Below are 18,496 nucleotides of genomic sequence, written 5' to 3' on the forward strand. Positions count from 1 at the left end.
TCCCGGGCACAGCCTCTGCTCCCACTTGTGTTCCTCCAGCCTGGGGTTGGGTTTGGGCACCCACAGCACCACAGTTCACCCCAAAGGAGGGCTTTGGAAGCAGGGGAGGGTTTTGCCTGGGAAGCAGAGCAGGTTGGAGAGGTGGGGATTCACCCAGAGCTGCTTTAGGACGTGGAGGAACAATTTCCCCCATGGCACAGAGACCCCACCCCGTGTTGGTGGTGCTGGGCTGGGCCAGCAGGGGAGGGGGGATTCTGCCCCTCTGCCCCGCTCAGGTGAGACCCCACCTGCAGAGCTGCCCCAGCCCTGGGGAACAACAGCAGGAGGACGTGGAGCTGCTGGAGCTAGGCCAGAGGAGCCACGGAGATGCTGCCAGGGCTGGAGCCCCTCTGCTCTGGAGCCAGGCTGGGAGAGCTGGGGGTGCTCCCCTGGAGAGGAGAAGGCTCCAGGGAGAGCTCAGAGCCCCTGGCAGGGCCTGGAGGGGCTCCAGGAGAGCTGGAGAGGGACTGGGGACAAGGCCTGGAGGGACAGGAGCCAAGGAATGGCTGCCACTGCCAGAGGGCAGGGCTGGATGGGATCTTGGGCAGGAATTGTTCCCTGTGAGGGTGGGCAGGCCCTGGCCCAGGGTGCCCAGAGCAGCTGTGGCTGCCCCTGGATCCCTGGCAGTGCCCAAGGCAAGGCTGGATGGAGCTTGGAGTGAATTGGGACAGTGAAGGTGTCCCTGCCATGGCAGGGCTGCCACTGGATGGGCTTTGAGGTCCCTTCCAACCCAAACCATTCTGTATCTCTGCAGAGGACAGGGTGGCCTCAGTTTCCTGCAGTAACCACACTTTTCTCTGCACCTCAAGTAGGGGGGGGGGGTGGGAGAAGAAAAGCCCAAAAAACAACAGGAACAAAAAACCAACCAAAAGCATCTCATTCCTAAAACCACCTCCAAGCACTGACTGACCACCACTGGGCAGGTGACATCCAGGTGTCACCTCAGGGTGAGGGGAAAGGTCACCGAGGCTCTGAGCATCCCTGCTGGGCTCTGTCCTGCATCCTCTCCCTCAGCCAGCAGCAGCAGCAGAGGTGGGGACACCCCGGGCAGGGCCACCCCCAAGTCCCTGATAGCAAAGCTGCCGTTGTCCTCCCCACCCCCACAAAGGGTGCAAAATGAGGAAGTGGGAGGGAAAGAAAATTCGTCACAATCGTTGTTACAGCAGAAAGACAAAATCCGAGTGCTCCGGGATGGCCCCGGGCCGCCGGTGACAGGAGCCCGAGCACCTGGCCTGGGGAGGGACACAGGGACATCATGGTGAGTGCCAGCAGGGCCCCACCCTGCTCCCCTCGGGCCCCCCGGGTGTCACCTCCTACTGCTGCCACCTCAGGGCCACCTCAGCCCTGCCCTCCCTGCAGCCAGCCTGGCCCCTGGCTGCTTTGGGAGCTGCCCCATGTCCCTGCTGCAGAGGGGACAGTGCTCCCCAGCTTGGGGACAGCGCTGGGGGAGGGGTGCAGAGGGGTGGTGACCCCCAGGACAGGGTGGGGAGCACCAGGGGATGGGTCTGTGCTGGCACAGAGGGGTTTGGGGTTTGCTGTCACTGCTGTGCTACCCACGGGACAAATTTGTGTCCCCACTGGTGCTGCTGGTTTCTGGTGCTGCTGGTGGGGCACAGAGTGGGGTGGGGGTGGCAGCCACGTGGCCCAGGCCAGGAGGGACCCTCTGGGTGCTGGTCCCCGTGGTCAGACCGTGCAGGGGACAGGGGCTGCAGGGAGGGCAGCAGCCCCTTCTGGAAGTTGATGTGGAGGCAGAAGAGGAAGGTGAAAGCTCTCAAAATTAGGAAGATGCTCAGACACGGGCGAGGGGGCTGCCAAACTCTCAGCTCTGCTTCCTGCGGCCCTCGGGGTGATGCTGTCCCCAGCTATTTCCACCCAGACAGGAAGGGGACAGTGGCCAGGCTGAAACTGAACCTTCTGCCGCCCACACTTGTGGCTGTCACCTCCGAGAGGCTGCTCAGATGCTGTCCCCAAAGACACACTGTCCCCTCCTGCACCCCCTGAAGCTGTTCTGTGGCTTCCTGGAGGACCAGAGGCAGCCATGCCCTGACCCCTGCCAGCCCCAGCCCCAGCCCCAGCCCTGCCTGTGCCTGGCTGTGACAGCGCTGTGACAGTGCTGTGACAAACCTGCTGCTCCTATCGGCGCTTCCGGTGGTTTTGGAGGTGCTGATGCTTCTGGGCTTGGCCTATCTCGTCTCTAAAGGTGCCACCCTGGGCTGCATCCGCTCCTTGCCTGCAGGGGCTGCAGGCTTCTTTTGTGGTTTAGAGCACAGCTTTGAAGAAAACACGCTGTTTTCAAAGTGCTGCCACAGGGCTGCTCCCCTCCCTGCCCGGAGATCCTATCTGAGTGCCAGGAGCATCCTGGCCCCGGCACAGAGGTGGGGACAGTGCCCATCCCACAGCTGGGGATGCTGAGGGGCTCCTCATGTGTCACCTGCCTCCTTTGGAGCAAAGTCCCTCGTGCCCAGGGGCTGCAAAGGCCACCTGGAAGGTGGAGATTGGGACAAAAGCTTCTCCCTGCTTGGCATGAGGGTGGAATGGCTTGGTGCCCTTCCCTGGGCAGCTTTGGCCTGGGGCAGAGGAGGGGACTGGACAGAGAGGACTGGACAGAGCAGGGGATGGAGAAAGTGCTGCCCCAAACCTCTGGAAGCAAATTAACTCGTGCTGCCACTCCCCACAGGGATGTCACCTGCACCCTGTCCCATGGGAGCTCTCTGGGCAACACCAGGGCTTTAAGGGATCCTAATTCCCTTTCATCCTGACTTTACTCTGATTTTACCTGATCTTTTAGCGAGCCCTGGCCCTGCAAACCCCCCGTGACAGGCTCAGGGAAGCCAGGCAGGAACACCCAGAGCTCTGCAGACAAACCCTTCATTTAGCAGCGGTGAGCTGGTGTTTTCCTCCCAGCTGGGCTGCACCAGGTGTCCCAGCAGAGCCAGGAAAGCCCCTGAGCTGACCCAGAGGAAGAGGAGGTGAAGACACACTCACCACTGACAGCTCTGAGCAGCTGACAGAGAATCTCTGTGGTTCAGCTCAAAACCTTTGAGCTCTCAGTGCAGGAAATTCTCCTTTTGCTGTAATTTGGCCTCGATCAGCAGCCCAGGGTGCCTGTGCCAGCAGCTTTGGGGTGATGGGGACAGGGCACTGAGGTGCTTGGCTGCCCATGGGCTCTTCCCACTCTTCCCCTCCTGAAGCCCAGGGTTTGGGCCAGGTTGGGGTGAAGCTGGGCAGCTCCTGGGGTCCCTGGCAGCTCCCTGGGTGACACCACAGTGACCTGGAGAGGATGGCTGAGCCTGCTGTGTTTTTCCAGCTGGATTTCCTAGTGGATATTAGGATGAAGGCAAGAAAAAGGCCCAGGGGGAAGAGGAGAAGCTCTCTGGGTGATTTCAGGCTGTGTGAGCAGCCCTGAGCCCCCTGAGCTGACCCCAAATAAAGGTGGTGGGACAACACCAAAAAGCCCCTTCAGCAGCTACGTGGGCTTGACTGGCATTTGGGGTTTGGAGACGGGGCACAGGGGATGTTTGGGGTTGCAGAGCCCAGCGAGGAGAGAGGCAGGCAGGTGATGGAGCCAGGTTGTGACAGACACCCCAGGGGGGCTGTGGGGGGCTGGGGACAGCCGGTGACAATCAGAGCCTGCCAGGAGCCTGCAAAGGTGTTGGGATGCAGAGCCCTGAAATCTTTGAGAGCCTGCAGGGAAATCAAGCAAAAGGGGAAGAGGAGAAGAAAAGGGAAATGGAAAGAGTAAGAGGCCAGGGCTGATGGGGGAGAAGTGAAATCGGTGACAGGAGCTTGGGAGGTGAAAGAGGAACTGCGGGGGTGGGGAAAGAGGGGCCTCAGAGCGGTCCCGATGGGGTGTCCCCTCCTGGGCACCGTGCCGGGGGCCACACGGGCACCACAGCTGTGCCCAGCCCGTTTGTGGGGACATTGAGGGCGAGGGGACGCCTTTGGGTGGTTTCTGCACGGTGAAATCCCTCCCTGCCAGCCCAGGGCTGTGTTTACCCCACAAGGGCTGAAATCCCAGCCCAGCCCTGCTGCTGCCCCACAGCCCCCGGGGGACAGAGCTGGGGACAGCTGGGCAGAGGCTGCTGGCATCTCCCTGGGCAGGAGGAAGGGGAGCAGGGTGCAAGGAGGATGTGGGGGTGCAGAGGATGCCACCACCACCCTTCCCCTGCGTTGCTCTGTCTCATAATCAGTCTGTGCATCAACAGAAGTCCTTCATTAGCCCGGCTGAGGAGCAGGGGGCTGGGGCAGGTCCTGTCAGCTCCTCTGCGGGTGCCAGGAGGCGAGGAGGGGTCCAGGGGGTTGGGACAAACCCCAGTGCGCTGAAATTTGAGCTCTGGGAGTTCCCAGCTTGGCCAAACCCCTCCCTTTGCTCCGCGAGGTGCCTGGTTTGGGGTGACGGCGGAGCCGGGGACCAGGCACGGCTGCGGCCAGCTCGGGGGCTCAGAAGTAGCCCTGGTGGCAGGAGGTGGCCCCGGCACAGCCGCTGTGTCCCCGTCCCCTCAGGGCAGCAAGGAGCGCTTCCACTGGCAGAGCCACAATGTCAAGCAGAGCGGCGTGGACGACATGGTGCTGCTGTCCAAGATCTCCGAGGAGGCCATCGTGGAGAACCTCAAGAAGCGTTTCATGGATGATTTCATCTTTGTATCCTTCCCCAGGCAGCGGGGACGGGCACGGGGAGCGGCGGGGATGGGCTTCAAGCCTTTGTCAGGACGTGGGACAGCGTGGCCCGTGCCCTGCGGGGACAGGACCGGGACCGGCTGCGGGAATGTCGCCGTTCCCGAGCTGAGCTGCGCTTGGCACAGACACAACAACCAAACCCCCATCCTGCCACGCTGCAGGACCCACTCTGGTCCTTGCTTTGTAGCCACGAAGCCCCTCAGCCTCAGCTCGCCCTGCTCCTGCACACCGCGGACCCCTCTGCCTGTGACCGGGGTGGCAGCGGTGACATCGTCCCCTGTTGCTGTCACCCACCCCCAGCGATGCCCACAGCGCGTCCTGGCTGCTCTGAACCCCCCCAAATCCAGGCAAACCCTGGGTGGAGCGGGAGCGTCCCCGCAGGTGCGGAGGGGAGGTGCCACCCCTCGTCCCCAGCGGAGCCAGGACACGGGGGACACCGAGCCAGCGCAGGGGACACCGAGCCAGCGCAGGGGACACACGGAGCTGCTCCAGCGGAGCTGGGCACCACAGCTCTGCAGGAGGACGGGGACGTGTCCCCGAGCCCTTGTCACCCCACCCCTGCCCGGGGACGTGGCCAGCTCGGTGCCCTGCTCCCCGGGGCAGGGGTGGCTGTCGCTGCTGGGGACAAGGAGCAGAGCCCCGAGGGGCACAGCAGGGCACGGGGAGGGCTCGCCGGGGTGGCAGCGGGGCTGAGGCCGCTGCCCACGCCGCTGTATTTCCCCTGGACGTGGGGATGTGGCCCTGTCCTTACAAGGCGACGCTGTCCCGGCAGTGACTCAGCCGCCTCCCCCCGCAGCCCTGGGGCTTTACATGCGTTTGGGGTTGGCTTTTTTTTAGGTTTTTGTTTTTTGGAGGGGAAAAATACCCCACGCAGCCTCTCCCTTCCTTTTTTTCTGTGCTGCTGCACGCAGGGCTCTGTCCAGTCATGACTCAACATCCCAAGCTTCTGCATTTCCCAGAAAAGCTCCTTCTTCCTGCCCTTTGGCCGCTCTCCCCCTGCCCCACCGGCAGGTGGGACACAAATAGGGTATCAAAGGCTTGGGATAACCCCACCCGCTCCATCCCCACCCTCCATCTCCTCACCCAGCTGGGGGCTCACCCTCATCCCGCTGCTGCACCGTTCCCAGGTGCAATTCCCGGTTTTCCATGGCCCTGCCCACACTGAGTGACTTGGGAATGCTGCAGGAAAGGCAGCAGCAGGGTGCCTGGTGGGCAGGGAAAGGCAGGAGCCGCGGTTCCTCTCCTCTCCGTGCCTCAGTTTCCCTGGATGTACGATCAGGATGGGCTCCTGCTGGAAAAGCCGCAGATGGAGCGTGAGCAGAGGGCGGATTCTAGGGATGCTGGAGAAGCTTTTGGAGCCGATCCCCAGCCAGAGCAGGGAGCTGAGGGGATGCTCCTGCACCCATCGCACTGCAGGGGCTGAGGGAGTTCTGGGAGTGCCCCAGGGCACGGCAGGAGGGCAGCTCTGCCTGTGCCAGGCTGGAAATGCCAGCCTCGTGGCATTCCTGGTGCAGCTCCCAGGACGTGCCAGGGACTCCAGAACCACCTTCCTGCCCCGGGTGGGACTGGGCAGTGGGAAGGGGGGACATGGGAAGGGACACACGGCCCTTGACCTGCTGCCCAGACCTACATCGGGCCCGTGCTGATCTCCGTGAACCCCTTCAAGCAGATGCCGTATTTCACCGACCGGGAGATCGAGCTGTACCAGGGCGCGGTGAGGCTGCCCCGGGGGCAATCTGGGCTTAATTCCGTGCAATTAGGGGCGTCCCCTGAGGGTCCCCATCCTCCACAGCCCCTCGGCTGCTGCAGGGGTCAGTGCTCCTAACAAGAGACCCAGCAGCAAATCCTGGGGAATTCAGCTCAGAAATGCACACTAAAGAAACCCAAACATGGTAAAATGCAGCCGGAGCGGCTCTGCCCCAGCGAGCTTCCCAGGGAGGAGGGGGGAGTTAGAAACCACCAGACACGCTGCTGATGAGCTGGTGTTTGTGGGAAGAGGCTGGTTCCCACATGGGCAGAGTGAGGGGGATTTGGGGAGCTCTGTGCCCAGCCCTGCTGCCCTTGTGCCTTGTTTAGGGTCAGTGGGAAGGGGCTGGTTCCCCTGTGGGCAGAGTGAGGGGGATTTGGGGAGTTGGGGGTTGCTCTGTGCCCAGCACTGCTGCCCTTGTGCCTTGTTTAGGGTCAGTGGGAAGGGGCTGGTTCCCCTGTGGGCAGTGAAGGGGATTTGGGGAGGGGAGCTGGGGGTTGCTCTGTGCTCAGCCCTGCTGTCCCTGTCCCCTGGTTAGGCCCAGTATGAAAATCCCCCCCACATCTACGCCCTGACTGACAACATGTACCGGAACATGCTGATCGACGGCGAGAACCAGTGTGTCATCATCAGGTACTGGGGGACACTGGGGCACAGCTGGGCTGTCACTGCCCCTGTCCCCACCACCCCTTCTCCCCAGCCCGGGGTTTCCCAGCTGAGAGGTGGCTGAAGAGTTGGCTCCTGGGCTCTGGGGTGTCTGGGGGGACCCCCTGGGCCACAAGCACCAGGCAAGGCTGTGACCAGGGGTGTCCCAGGCAGGGACAGAGCCTTGTGCAATGCAGCTCTGCGGGGCAGTGTTGCAAGGGAAATGGTCAGGATGTGGGGCAAGGCCAGTGACTTCCCTCTGAGGCTCCCAAGTCCCCCTCCTCCACTTCTAACTCCGGTGACAACAAATTCAACGTCTCATGGAGCAGCTCCTCACTGAGCCACGCTCTGTTCACACCAATACCCCTGGGCGGCCCCATCCAAGGGGGTGGCACAGTCCCTAGAATTCACTGTCATCCTCTGGTCCTGCTCCTGGACCCACCCCAAAGCCCCCCCAAGGGTGGCTCTGGTGGGGCCGTTTCACGTCTGCTCTGCTTTGCCATTTGCGCAGCGGAGAAAGCGGAGCTGGGAAAACGGTGGCAGCAAAATACATCATGGGCTACATCTCCAAAGTGTCTGGGGGTGGGGAGAAAGTCCAGGTAGGTCTGTTGTCCCCCCGCCACTCATCATTTCACCTCCCAATGGATCCCCACCACCCCAGCCCCCAACTTCCCCCTGATGGGGGCTGATGGTGACACACGGAGCAGCCACTCCAGGCCTGGGGACACGCAAAGCCCCAGGTCTGTCCCCAGGCCTGGAGTGGGACACAGCAGTGCTGAGCCCTGCCCTCCTCTGTCCCCAGCACGTGAAGGACATCATCCTGCAGTCCAACCCGCTGCTGGAAGCCTTTGGAAATGCCAAAACTGTCCGGAACAACAATTCCAGCCGCTTCGTAAGTCCCAGGGCAGGTGCAGGGTCAGCGCTGCAGCAGAACCACTGAACCAGATGGGTTGCAAAGTTGACCTCTAAGATCAAGTCCAGCCATTCCCCCAGCCCTGCCCCAAGTGTCCCCAAGTGCCACATCCAGATTTTCAATCCCTCCAGGGATGGTGACTCCACCACAGTCTGTTCCAGAGCCTGACCACCCTTTCAGTGGAGGAATTTTTCCTCATATCCAATCTAAATTTCCCCTGGGGCAATTTGAGGCCATTTCCTCTCATCCTGTTGTCTATTACCTGGGAGAAGAGACCGACCCCACTGGGCTCCAACCTCCTTTGGGCAGTTGAGGGAGCAGTGAGGTCTCCACATAAACCATAAAGTCTTCAGCAAAGCTCCTCATGCAGTGGGGAAGGGCTTGAGGGGAATGAGGAATCCCCTGAGGCAGGAACACAGCTCTGAGCAGGATCTTTGCCCCAGCAGGGAAAATACTTTGAGATCCAGTTCAGCCGGGGCGGAGAACCCGATGGGGGCAAGATCTCCAACTTCCTGCTGGAGAAGTCGCGCGTGGTGAGCCAGAACGAGTGCGAGCGGAATTTCCACATCTACTACCAGGTATGGGGGTGGCCTGGAGCCACCAGGCTGCAGGGGGGACCACGAGATGGCTGAGCACAACCCCCTGTCCCCTCCCAGCTCATCCAAGGGGCGTCCCAAGAGCAGCGGCAGAATTTGGGCATCATGAGCCCGGATTATTACTTCTACCTGAACCAGACAGACACCTACCAGGTGGAGGGCACAGACGACCGCAGCGACTTCCATGAGACCATGGTGAGTGCCTGGGAGGGAGGAGAGTCCCCAAAAGCTCTGGGGCCGGGCGGGGGCTCACGGGGTCCGTGCACCCCCAGAACGCCATGCAGGTCATCGGCATCCGCGGCGAGGACCAGCAGCTGGTGCTGCAGATCGTGGCGGGGATCCTGCACCTGGGCAACATCAGCTTCAGGGAGGAGGGCAACTATGCCCGGGTGGAGAATGCTGACTGTGAGTAGCCAAGTGGCTCCAGGGGACAGCTGGGGGGAGCCTCGGGAATGAGTGGCAGACTGGCTGTGTCACAAATCCCCTGGCAGAGGAGGGAAGCACACTCCCCAGGATAGACATGGGGAAACTGAGGCAGCAAGCAAATGGCTCAGCCAGAGCTTGATTAGCCAGGGGACAGATGCCAGGTGTCACTTTGGGAGAGGAAGGACCCATGTGCTCTGTCATTGTCCCACTGTTGTCCTTCACACTTGGATGGGGCCGAGGGTTTTGACCGTGGCCGGAGCCAGGCGGGGAGAACACAGCCCTGACCAGCCCCGCTCTGCCCAGCCCTGGCCTTCCCTGCCTACCTGCTGGGGGTCGACCAGGAGCGCCTCAACGAGAAGGTCACCAGCAGGAAAATGGACAGCAAGTGGGGCGGCCGCTCCGAGTCCATCACCGTCACCCTCAACGTGGAGCAGGCGGCCTACACCCGGGACGCGCTGGCCAAGGGGCTCTACGCCCGCGTCTTCGACTTCCTGGTGGAGGTGCGTGGGCCTGAGAGGGGATGGTCACCCCCTGCTCCAGGAGATGGCCAATCCCACCACCCTGCAGCCGGCTTGTCCCCTCTGTCCCCGCAGTCCATCAACCGGGCCATGCAGAAGCCGTACGAGGAGTACAGCGTTGGGGTGCTGGACATCTACGGCTTCGAGATATTCCAGGTGTGTGTGGCTGTGCTGTGGAGCCCAGCTGGATTGTCCTGCCCTGCTCCCACAGCAAGGACAGCACCTGGATCAGGACCCCAAGGAGGGTCCCTGGAGTAGCACCCAAGCACTGCTGGTCGGGGTCCCCTCCATGAGCCAGAGGAGCAGAGGAGAACTCAGCTCCATTTTCTCTTCCATTTTCATGCAGAAAAATGGCTTTGAGCAATTCTGCATTAACTTTGTGAATGAGAAGCTGCAGCAGATCTTCATCGAGCTGACCCTGAAGGCAGAGCAGGTACAGGGGGCTGGGCTGGGGAGCTGTGGGGCTGTGCCAGCACCCCAATTCCTGCACCCCCCTCCTCCCCAGCACCACAGCTGGAGCAGGGGGTCTGCAGAACCTCCCAGGGACTCAGGGCTCACCCAGCTCTCCCTGTGCTTCCCCAGGAGGAGTATGTGCAGGAGGGGATCAAGTGGACGCAGATCCAGTACTTCAACAACAAGGTGGTGTGTGACCTGATAGAGAACAAGCTGGTGAGTGGGGTCCCCTCTGCTGGGGAGGCTTTTTGGGGAGCAGAGGCACCCAGGGACAGGGGCTGGGTGGGATGTTGAGGTGGTAAAAGCTGGTCCGGCCAAGCAGCAGAGAATCCCAGACTGGTTTGGGTTAGCAGGAACCTTAAAGATCATCTTGTCCCACCCCCTGCCATGGGCAGGGGCATTTTCCACGATCTCAGGGTGCTCCAAGCCCTGTCCAACCTGGCCTTGGACACCTCCGGCACCCGTGCGAGGGCACCAGCACTAAGCTGTGGCTCAGCATGAAGCAGCTGTGACCAGGTGCAGGACTGGGCCCTGGCACACCCATGGCTTCCCTTTCCCTGTGGCAGAACCCTCCCGGGATCATGAGTGTCCTGGATGATGTGTGTGCCACCATGCACGCCACGGGCGAGGGCGCCGACCAGACCCTGCTGCAGAAGCTGCAGGCGGCCGTGGGCACCCACGAGCACTTCAACAGCTGGAGCTCGGGCTTTGTCATCCACCACTACGCTGGAAAGGTGGGTAGGGCACCCCAAACCCCACAGCCTGCACCCCACAGCCCCAGCTGAGGTCCCCCCCTGTCCCCAGGTGTCCTACGATGTGAACGGCTTCTGCGAGCGCAACCGGGACGTGCTTTTCACCGACCTGATCGAGCTCATGCAGAGCAGTGAATAGTGAGTCTGGCAGTGCTCGGGACCTGGGGCACCCCAAAAGGGCTGGGGAAGATGGCAGAGTCCTCAACATTCAGATCTTTAAGGCTGGTCCTGCCTTTGTGGGTTGGGGTGCTCAGTCCTGCATGGCCCCATGGGCACTGGGGGCATCCCAGGGTTGCAGGGCTGGGCAGAGCGGGGTCATCCACCAGCTCTGCTCCTGCTCCTGCTCCTGCTCCTATTCCTGCTCCTGCTCCTGCTCCTGCTCCTGCTCCTGCTCCTGCTCCTGCTCCTGCTCCTGCTCCTGCTCCTGGGGGTGGATAGGAAGGAGGCACTCAGCCCCACAGCAGAGGATTTCCCAGCTGGCCTCAGCCCAGGCCATGCTGGCAGCTCTCACCTGGGGACTGTCACCTCCCTTCCAGCGGTTTCATCCGGATGCTTTTCCCAGAAAAACTTGATTCTGACAAAAAGGGACGGCCAACCACCGCGGGCTCCAAAATCAAGGTGTGTCCCATGGGCTGCAGAGCAGCAGCTGCCTCTGGGGCGGTGGCAGGGGCAGTGCTCCCACCGCCCCCTTTGATGCTACAGAGGTCGATCCTTGCACCAGAAACAGGCCAACGACCTGGTGAACACGCTCATGAAGTGCACCCCACACTACATCCGCTGCATCAAACCCAACGAGACCAAGAAACCCCGGGACTGGGAGGAGAGCAGGTAACAGGGAGCCCCCAGAGCCAGGGAATGGGACCCAGCCATGGAGATGTGGCCAGGACCAGCTTTCCTCCAAAACCTGCAGCCCTGGGCTGGTCCCTCCGAGCTGTCCACTAACTTAGGGAAGCACAAGGAGCATGTGGGGACACACTGTCCTCTTTAAGTGCACCTTTAGGTCCCGTCCTAACCTGTCATCATGCCACCTTGTCCCTCCCTGCTGCACAGGGTGAAGCACCAGGTCGAGTACCTGGGGCTGAAGGAGAACATCCGGGTGCGCCGGGCAGGGTTCGCCTACCGCCGCCTCTTCCACAAGTTCCTGCAACGGTGAGTGGCCACTGGCACGGCGCTGGCAGATCCCACGGCACCTCCTCAGGAGGAGATGAGGGTGTGGGAGGCCCTGGCACGGCTTCACAGGTGAAGAGAGTTGGGTGTGTTCAACCTGAAGAAGAGAAGGCTTGGGCAAGACCTTAGAGCCCCTTCCAGGGACTAAAGGGAGCAGCAGAGGGACTTGGGACAAGGCCTGGAGGGACAGGACACAGGGAATGGCTCCCACTGCCAGGGCTGGATGGGAGATTGGGCAGGAATTGTTCCCTGGCAGGGTGGGGAGGGCCTGGCACAGGGTGCCCAGAGCAGGGCAGTGCCCAAGGCCAGGCTGGACAGGGCTGGGAGCAGCCTGGGACAGTGGGAGGTGTCCCTGCCATGGCAGGGCTGGCACTGGATGGGCTTTAAGATCCCTTCCAACCCAAACTGTTGTGGGATTCTGCGACTCTGTCCCCACAGCTACGCCATCCTCACCCCCGAGACGTGGCCGTCGTGGCGCGGGGACGAGCGCCAAGGGGTGCAGCACCTCCTGCGCTCGGTCAACATGGACCCAGACCAGTACCAGATGGGCAGGAGCAAGGTGTTCGTCAAGAACCCCGAGTCGGTGGGTGGCCCTGACTCCTGGGGGGCACTGCCTGTGGCTGGCCATCACTGGGGAGGGTTTTTGGGGTGTCCTGGCTCAGCACTGCCTGTCCCTCCCAGCTCTTCCTGCTCGAGGAGATGCGGGAGAGGAAATTTGACAGCTTCGCCCGGGTGATCCAGAAGGCCTGGCGCCGGCACGTCGCCATCCGCAAATACGAGCAGATGAGAGAGGAGGGTAAGGCTGGGCAAGGGCAGGGACAGTGCCACCCCAGCAGCCCTTTTAGGGTGCCTTTCAGTGGGACAGCCCAGCTGTCAGAGCAGCAGCCTGGCTCCCAGTCATGGCACTAATGGTGATTAGGTGATGGAGGAACCGGCCCGTGAGTTGTTGAGTCTTTTCCCACTCGAGAGCACAGGTTTCCTACTCCTATTTCCAGCCCTGGGAGCCTTGTGCTGTCTCACTCTGCATTTCACAAGGCCTGCACAGGGATGGAGGGGAGTAGCTGGGTGTCAGTGTTGGCAGAAGGACGGGACAAGCCACTGACCCCATCATGGGTTTTCCCACCCTCCCAGGCAAGCAGGAAAAATCAAGGAGGAAAACCCAGAAAACAGCTGGGTCCATCCCACAGCACGAGGTTTTTTGAAGGCAGTTAATGGGTTTCAAAGCCAGCCAAGCTCAAGCAGCTGGGATTCCTCCCATGGCATAAAACAAGCCCCACTTCTTGCTGCCATGACCCGTGTGAGGTTTTGGGGGGCTCTGAGCCACCAGCACAGAGCCATGTCAGACCTGCACCTCTTTGGGGTCCCTCCCAGCTGCCAGCATCCTCTACAACTTCAAAGAGCGGCGCAGGAACAGCATCAACAGGAATTTTGTGGGGGATTACCTGGGCATGGAGGAGCGGCCGGAGCTGCGGCAGTTCCTGGCCAAGCGGGAACGCGTCGACTTCGCCGACTCCGTCACCAAATACGACCGGAGGTTCAAGGTACAAGGACACACCTGGGGCTGGGCACCTGGTGCAGCTCCTGGTGGCTTCCCTCGGGTGGGATGTGTGTGTGTGGGGTTTGTGCCCCCCCAGCAAAGCTCCCTCACCCCCTTCTCCTGCCCTTTCCCAGCCCATCAAGCGGGATTTCATTCTCACCCCCAAGTACTTCTACCTGATCGGGCGGGAGAAGGTGAAGAAGGGGCCTGAGAAGGGGCAGATCAAGGAGGTGCTCAAGAAGAAGGTGGAGCTGCAGGCGGTGAGCGGCGTCTCGCTGAGGTGTGTCCCTTCCCAGGGGCTCTGCACGGGGTGTCCCCACGGCTGGCCTTCCCCTCTCTCCATGCCCAGCTGCTCCCCAGTCCCTCATCCATGGGGGCGTCCAGCCCTGAGGAGGAGGCTCTTCAAGAGTGCTTTGCAGAAGCCAGGGAGTTTTCCAGTCAAAGTGCCCTCCAAATTTCCTTGGGGTGGACCCAAGCCCTGTGGGATCCCCAAATTCCCCCCAGCCTTGGTGGGGTTGACACCCCTGCTTGCTCCCCCAGCACCAGGCAGGACGACTTCTTCATCCTCCACGAGAATGATGCCGACAATTTCTTGGAGTCCATCTTCAAGACGGAGCTGATCAGCCTCCTGTGCAAACGCTTCGAGGAGCTCACCCGCTCCAAGCTGCCCCTCTCCTTCAAGGACACGTAAGGATGGAGGCCAGGAGAGGTGACAAAGCAGGACAGGGTCCTGTCACCACGGCCTCATGGCTTCTCTCCCCCAGACTACAGTTTCGGGTGAAGAAGGAGGGCTGGGGCGGCGGTGGCACCCGCAACGTCACCTTCATCAGAGGACAGGGCGACGTGGCCGCCCTCAAAGCTGGAGGCAAAACCCTTACGGTCAGCATCGGGGATGGGCTCCCCAGGAATGCCAGTGAGTGCCAGGGCACTGGGGGGTGGCAGAGGGGGGACACAGGAGCACTGGGGTCACAGGGCACAGCTGGAGGCCTGGGAGCACTGGGGTGAGCTGGGTTTACCCTGTGGGGTTTGTGTCTCCCCCGGGAAGGACCCATTTCTGCTCTGGTGATGGGGCAGCACCGGGACCTCTGGGGAACAGGGTACAAATGGGGGGACAGCCCCTACAGCTGGCTCTGCGGACTGTCACCTAACGGGGGGCTTGTGTCCCCCCAGAGCCCACAAGGAAGGGGGCAGCACAGGGCAGAGGTGGCAGCAGGTGTCCGGCACCTTCCCGAAGTGCCCCACCAGCACCCAGAGGTGAGGAGGGGGTACGGGGTGGGGGATAGCCGGGGGTGCAGGCTGTGCATGGCCCCGCTGTAATGCAGCCTCCTGGGACGGGATGTTGCAGGAGCCTGCAGGAATGGGGGCCCCCAGATCCCCCGCGGCGATGGCTGGGCCCAGAGGGACACCTACAGGATGCCCCAGAAGCAGACGCGGGGCCCCCCGGCCGCGGCTCTTCCCGCCCGCAGCGCCGGCCACCAGCCCAAGGCACGGCCCCCGTCCGAGCACAACATGGACTTCCTCAACGTGCCTGACCAGGGGGTGGCCGGGTAGGTCCTGTCCCACGTCCCCGTCCCTGCCCCATCCTCCTCTCCCACTGCCACCAGCGCTGGGAGGTGGAGGGGACCAGAGTGGGGCAATCTGGCTGTGCTGGCAGGACACATCTCCCAGGCTCTTGTGCATCCCAGTCCTCCCAGTCTGTGCACTGGGAGCACCCAGGTGCAGGCATGGAGCATGCCATGGGTGTGGGACAGCAGGATGGGCAGCTCATCCTGCCCCAGTTCCCCCAGTCCCTGAACAGGGAGCAGCCACCTGCAGGCACAGAGCATCCCATGGATGGGTGTGGGGGCAGTAGGGTGGGCAGGGGGGAGCAGTACATCCTGCCCCAGTTCCCCCAGTCTGTACACTGGGAGAACCCCCCTGCAGGCACAGAAAACCTCAGGATGGGCAGGAGGGTGCAGCCCATCCTGCTCCAGTCCTCCCAGTCCCTGTACTGGGAGCACCCAGCTGTGCTGCAAGCATGGACCATCCCATGGATGGGTGTGGGACAGCAGGATGGGGAGCTCGTCCTGCCCCAGTTTCCCCAGTCCCTGTACTGGGAGCAGCCAGCTGGGCTGAAGGCTTGGAGCATCCCATGGGTGGGGGACAGCAGGATGGGCAGGAGGGTGCAGCTCATCCTGCCCCAGTTCCTCCACTCCCTTAACTGGGAGCACCCACCTGCAGGCACGGAGCATCCCATGGGTGGGTGGGGGGACAGCAGGATGGGCAGCTCGTCCTGCCCCAGTTTCCCCAGTCCCTGAACTGGGAGAATCCATCTGCAGGCACAGAACACCTCAGGATGGGCAGGAGGGTGCAGCCCATCCTGCCCCAGTCCTCCCAGTCCCTGAACTGGGAGCACCCACCTGCAGGCACGGAGCATCCCATGGGTGGGTGGGGGAGAGCAGGACGGGCAGGGGGAGCAGCAGGACGGGCAGGGGGAGCAGCAGGACGGGCAGGGGGAGCAGCACATGCCATCCCTCCCGCCGTGCCGGTGCAGACCCCAGCCCTGCCGCCCTCAGGGTGCAGCGGCGGCGCAGCGTGGGCCAGCGGCCGCCCCCGGCCCGGCGCCCCAAGCCCCAGCCCAAGGCGGGGGGGCCGCGGTGCCGGGCGCTCTACCAGTACATCGGGCAGGACGTGGACGAGCTCAGCTTCAACGTGGGGGACGTCATTGACATCCTGCTGGAAGGTACGAGGCTCCTGCCCCGCCCGGCTCCTCTCCCCGCCCTGCTGGCACCACAGCTGATTTTTGATCTCCTCCCCAGACGCCTCTGGCTGGTGGAAGGGCCAGCTGCACGGCAAGGAAGGGCTTTTCCCTGGGAATTATGTGCAGAGGATCTGAGCTGGAGGAAAGGACGAGGTCACCGTCCTCCCACCCCACCTCCAGAGGCTGTGCCCGAGGTGCCAGGGCACCTGAAGTTTTCCCACCAACTTCAAAACTTCCCAAAAAACTTCCAAGCCATGAAGTTTTCCCACCAATGCTGGCACAGGGTGAGCGTTTCCTCACGAGCCCCCCGGACTGTGCCGGTGCCAGCGCCGGATCGCACAGCCCCGTCGGCTGCGGGCACCCTGCAGCAAGGACGGGCTCTCGGCTGCTTGTTCGTGCCCTGGGACTCAGACTGCTCTGCGGTATGAACAGAATCTTTGTTAAACGATGCTAAATAAGCAGACTCAGCAAACCTGACTCAAATCTTGAGTTTGGGGGTTGTATTTCACTCGCTGTGGCTGCGGCAGAAGCTGTGGCGTGGGCAGCCCCAGATCAGAGGCAGCCCCGTTCCTCCCACCGTGAAGCCTCCAGAAAATGCTGGATACACAAACCAGCTCTCGCAGGGCTCCAGCTCGGGCATCTCCCGGCTCCGCCGTGCCTCTGCATCGCTCGGCACAGCCGAGGCAAAACAGAGCAGGGCGCAGCCACCGTGCCCGCGTTTGTCACAGCTCCAAGGATGTCTCGGGCAAAGCCCACGGAGCTGTCCCAGCCTTTCCTGGCGGTGCTCGGGGGCTGCTGGGCCCCGCAGCCTGTGGGGTCGCCTCCCTGTGGGGCCACGATCGATGCTTGGGGTGGCAACCGCGACCCTCTGTGCCCACACGGCAGAGCCCAGGGCAAGGGACGGCTGGGGCTGGGGCTGGGGGTGCGGGGTGCGGGGTGCGGGGTGGGGCCGGGGCTGCCCCGGGAGGTTTCCAGCCGGGAGAGGGAGGAACAGGCTCGGAATGTCCGGCCCGTGTCCGGCCTGCCCGCCAGAGGAAGTGACGACAGCCTGATCTACAGAGCCTGATCCCAGAGCCAGCCCTCCTCTTCCTCATTCCCTGATCCTAGAGCCTGATCCCACAGCCCTGCCCTCCTCTTCCTCATTCCCTGATCCTAGAGCCTGATCCCACAGCCCTGCCCTCCTCTTCCTCCTGATCCCACAGCCCAGCCTCCTCTTCCTCCTGATCCCACAGCCCAGCCTCCTCTTCCTCCTGATCCCACAGCCCAGCCTCCTCTTCCTCCCTGATCCCACAGCCCAGCCTCCTCTTCCTCCCTGATCCCACATCCCAGCCTTCCTCCTCCCTAATCCCTCCTCTTCCTCCCTCCCTCCCAAGCCCCCTCTGGAGCTGCTCCCATGTCACACACACCTTCCTCCCCACCTCAGACTTGGGGGTCCAGCGGTGCTCAGGGGACCCTGTGTCCTGCAGGGTGGGATTAACAGAGGGCAGAACCCCACCGGGATGGGAAGTTCCCCGTGGAATTTCAAGCTCCTCACAGCCCCACGCTGGAAATTGTGGGTCCCCCCTCCCCCCATGAGGGGATTTTTCAGCCCCCTGCACTCCTCGGGGTGATTTTTCCTGTAAATCACAGCTTTTTTAGGACTCCTTGCACCGCAAAGTGCAAGAGGGAGGAGTCTGATTTTATTTTAATGAAAAATAGTGGCTTTGGGAACTCTGGGGATTTGGGAAATCCTGCACCTTCCAGCCCTTCCTGGGGGCTGGGAGATGGGAATGGGGGGCAGTGGGTGCTCCTGCTCAGCCCTGCAGGGACGTGGGAGTTGGGCCAGCTCAGGCACTCCCTGGGCTGCTCCCGAGGGCTCCAGGGGCTCCCAGGGCTTTGGGGGTCTCTCAGGGGCTGTGAGGATCCTGGAGGGTCCAAGGAGCCTGGGCTGCTCCTTGGGGCACACATGAGCTGGAGGAGTGCTCCCAAAAATCCGGGGTGCTCCCAAAAATCCAGGAGCCCGGGGTGCTCCCAAAAATCTGGGATGCTCCCAAAAATCCAGGGTGCTCCCAAAAATCCAGGGTGTTCTCAGAAGCTTTGGGTGTTCCCAGGAGCTCAGGGTGCTCTCAGGAGTCTGGGGTGTTGCCAGGAGTCCGGGGTGCTCCCAAAAATCCAGGGTGTTCCCAGGAGCCTGGGGTGTCCCCAGGAGCTTTGGGTGTTTCCAGGAGCTCAGGTGCTCCCAAAAATCCGGGGTGTTCCCAGGAGCCCAGGGTGCTCGCAAAAATCCAGCATGCTCCCAAAAATCCA

At 62.3% G+C, this 18,496-nt stretch overlaps 1 protein-coding gene across 3 annotated transcripts; it reads left to right on the top strand.

Moving 5' to 3' along the window:
- Window positions 1-1,216: 1,216 nt before the first annotated feature.
- Window positions 1,217-16,673, top strand: MYO1F (myosin IF). Of its 3 annotated transcripts, none has more exons than XM_053965869.1 (28): window positions 1,217-1,297; window positions 4,543-4,680; window positions 6,341-6,430; window positions 7,002-7,096; window positions 7,620-7,707; window positions 7,911-8,000; window positions 8,468-8,599; window positions 8,678-8,812; window positions 8,890-9,022; window positions 9,347-9,543; window positions 9,637-9,717; window positions 9,908-9,994; window positions 10,144-10,230; window positions 10,581-10,748; window positions 10,819-10,904; window positions 11,303-11,384; window positions 11,488-11,594; window positions 11,817-11,915; window positions 12,372-12,516; window positions 12,615-12,729; window positions 13,305-13,474; window positions 13,605-13,750; window positions 14,011-14,157; window positions 14,235-14,349; window positions 14,641-14,724; window positions 14,816-15,017; window positions 16,026-16,192; window positions 16,269-16,673. In XM_053965869.1, the coding sequence occupies exons 1-28, from the start codon at window positions 1,295-1,297 to the stop codon at window positions 16,662-16,664; spliced, it is 3,585 nt and encodes a 1,194-aa protein (XP_053821844.1). In that variant the 5' UTR covers window positions 1,217-1,294; the 3' UTR covers window positions 16,665-16,673. The 3 variants fall into 3 exon arrangements, with proteins under 3 accessions (XP_053821844.1, XP_053821845.1, XP_053821846.1); XM_053965870.1 differs by having other exon boundaries at window positions 13,638-13,750; XM_053965871.1 differs by having other exon boundaries at window positions 14,235-14,383; window positions 16,269-16,440.
- The last annotated feature ends 1,823 nt before the right edge of the window (window positions 16,674-18,496 follow it).

Source organism: Vidua chalybeata, chromosome 27, assembly GCF_026979565.1.
Source record: "Vidua chalybeata isolate OUT-0048 chromosome 27, bVidCha1 merged haplotype, whole genome shotgun sequence".
Lineage (NCBI taxonomy): Eukaryota > Metazoa > Chordata > Aves > Passeriformes > Viduidae > Vidua > Vidua chalybeata.

What these genes read in the sequence shown, in the direction of transcription:
- MYO1F (XM_053965869.1), top strand. An exon ending in GCGACTTCCATGAGACCATG is followed by an intron (nt 8,813 to 8,889) that starts GTGAGTGCCTGG and finishes GTGCACCCCCAG; the next exon opens with AACGCCATGCAGGTCATCGG. An exon ending in TCTTCGACTTCCTGGTGGAG is followed by an intron (nt 9,544 to 9,636) that starts GTGCGTGGGCCT and finishes CTGTCCCCGCAG; the next exon opens with TCCATCAACCGGGCCATGCA.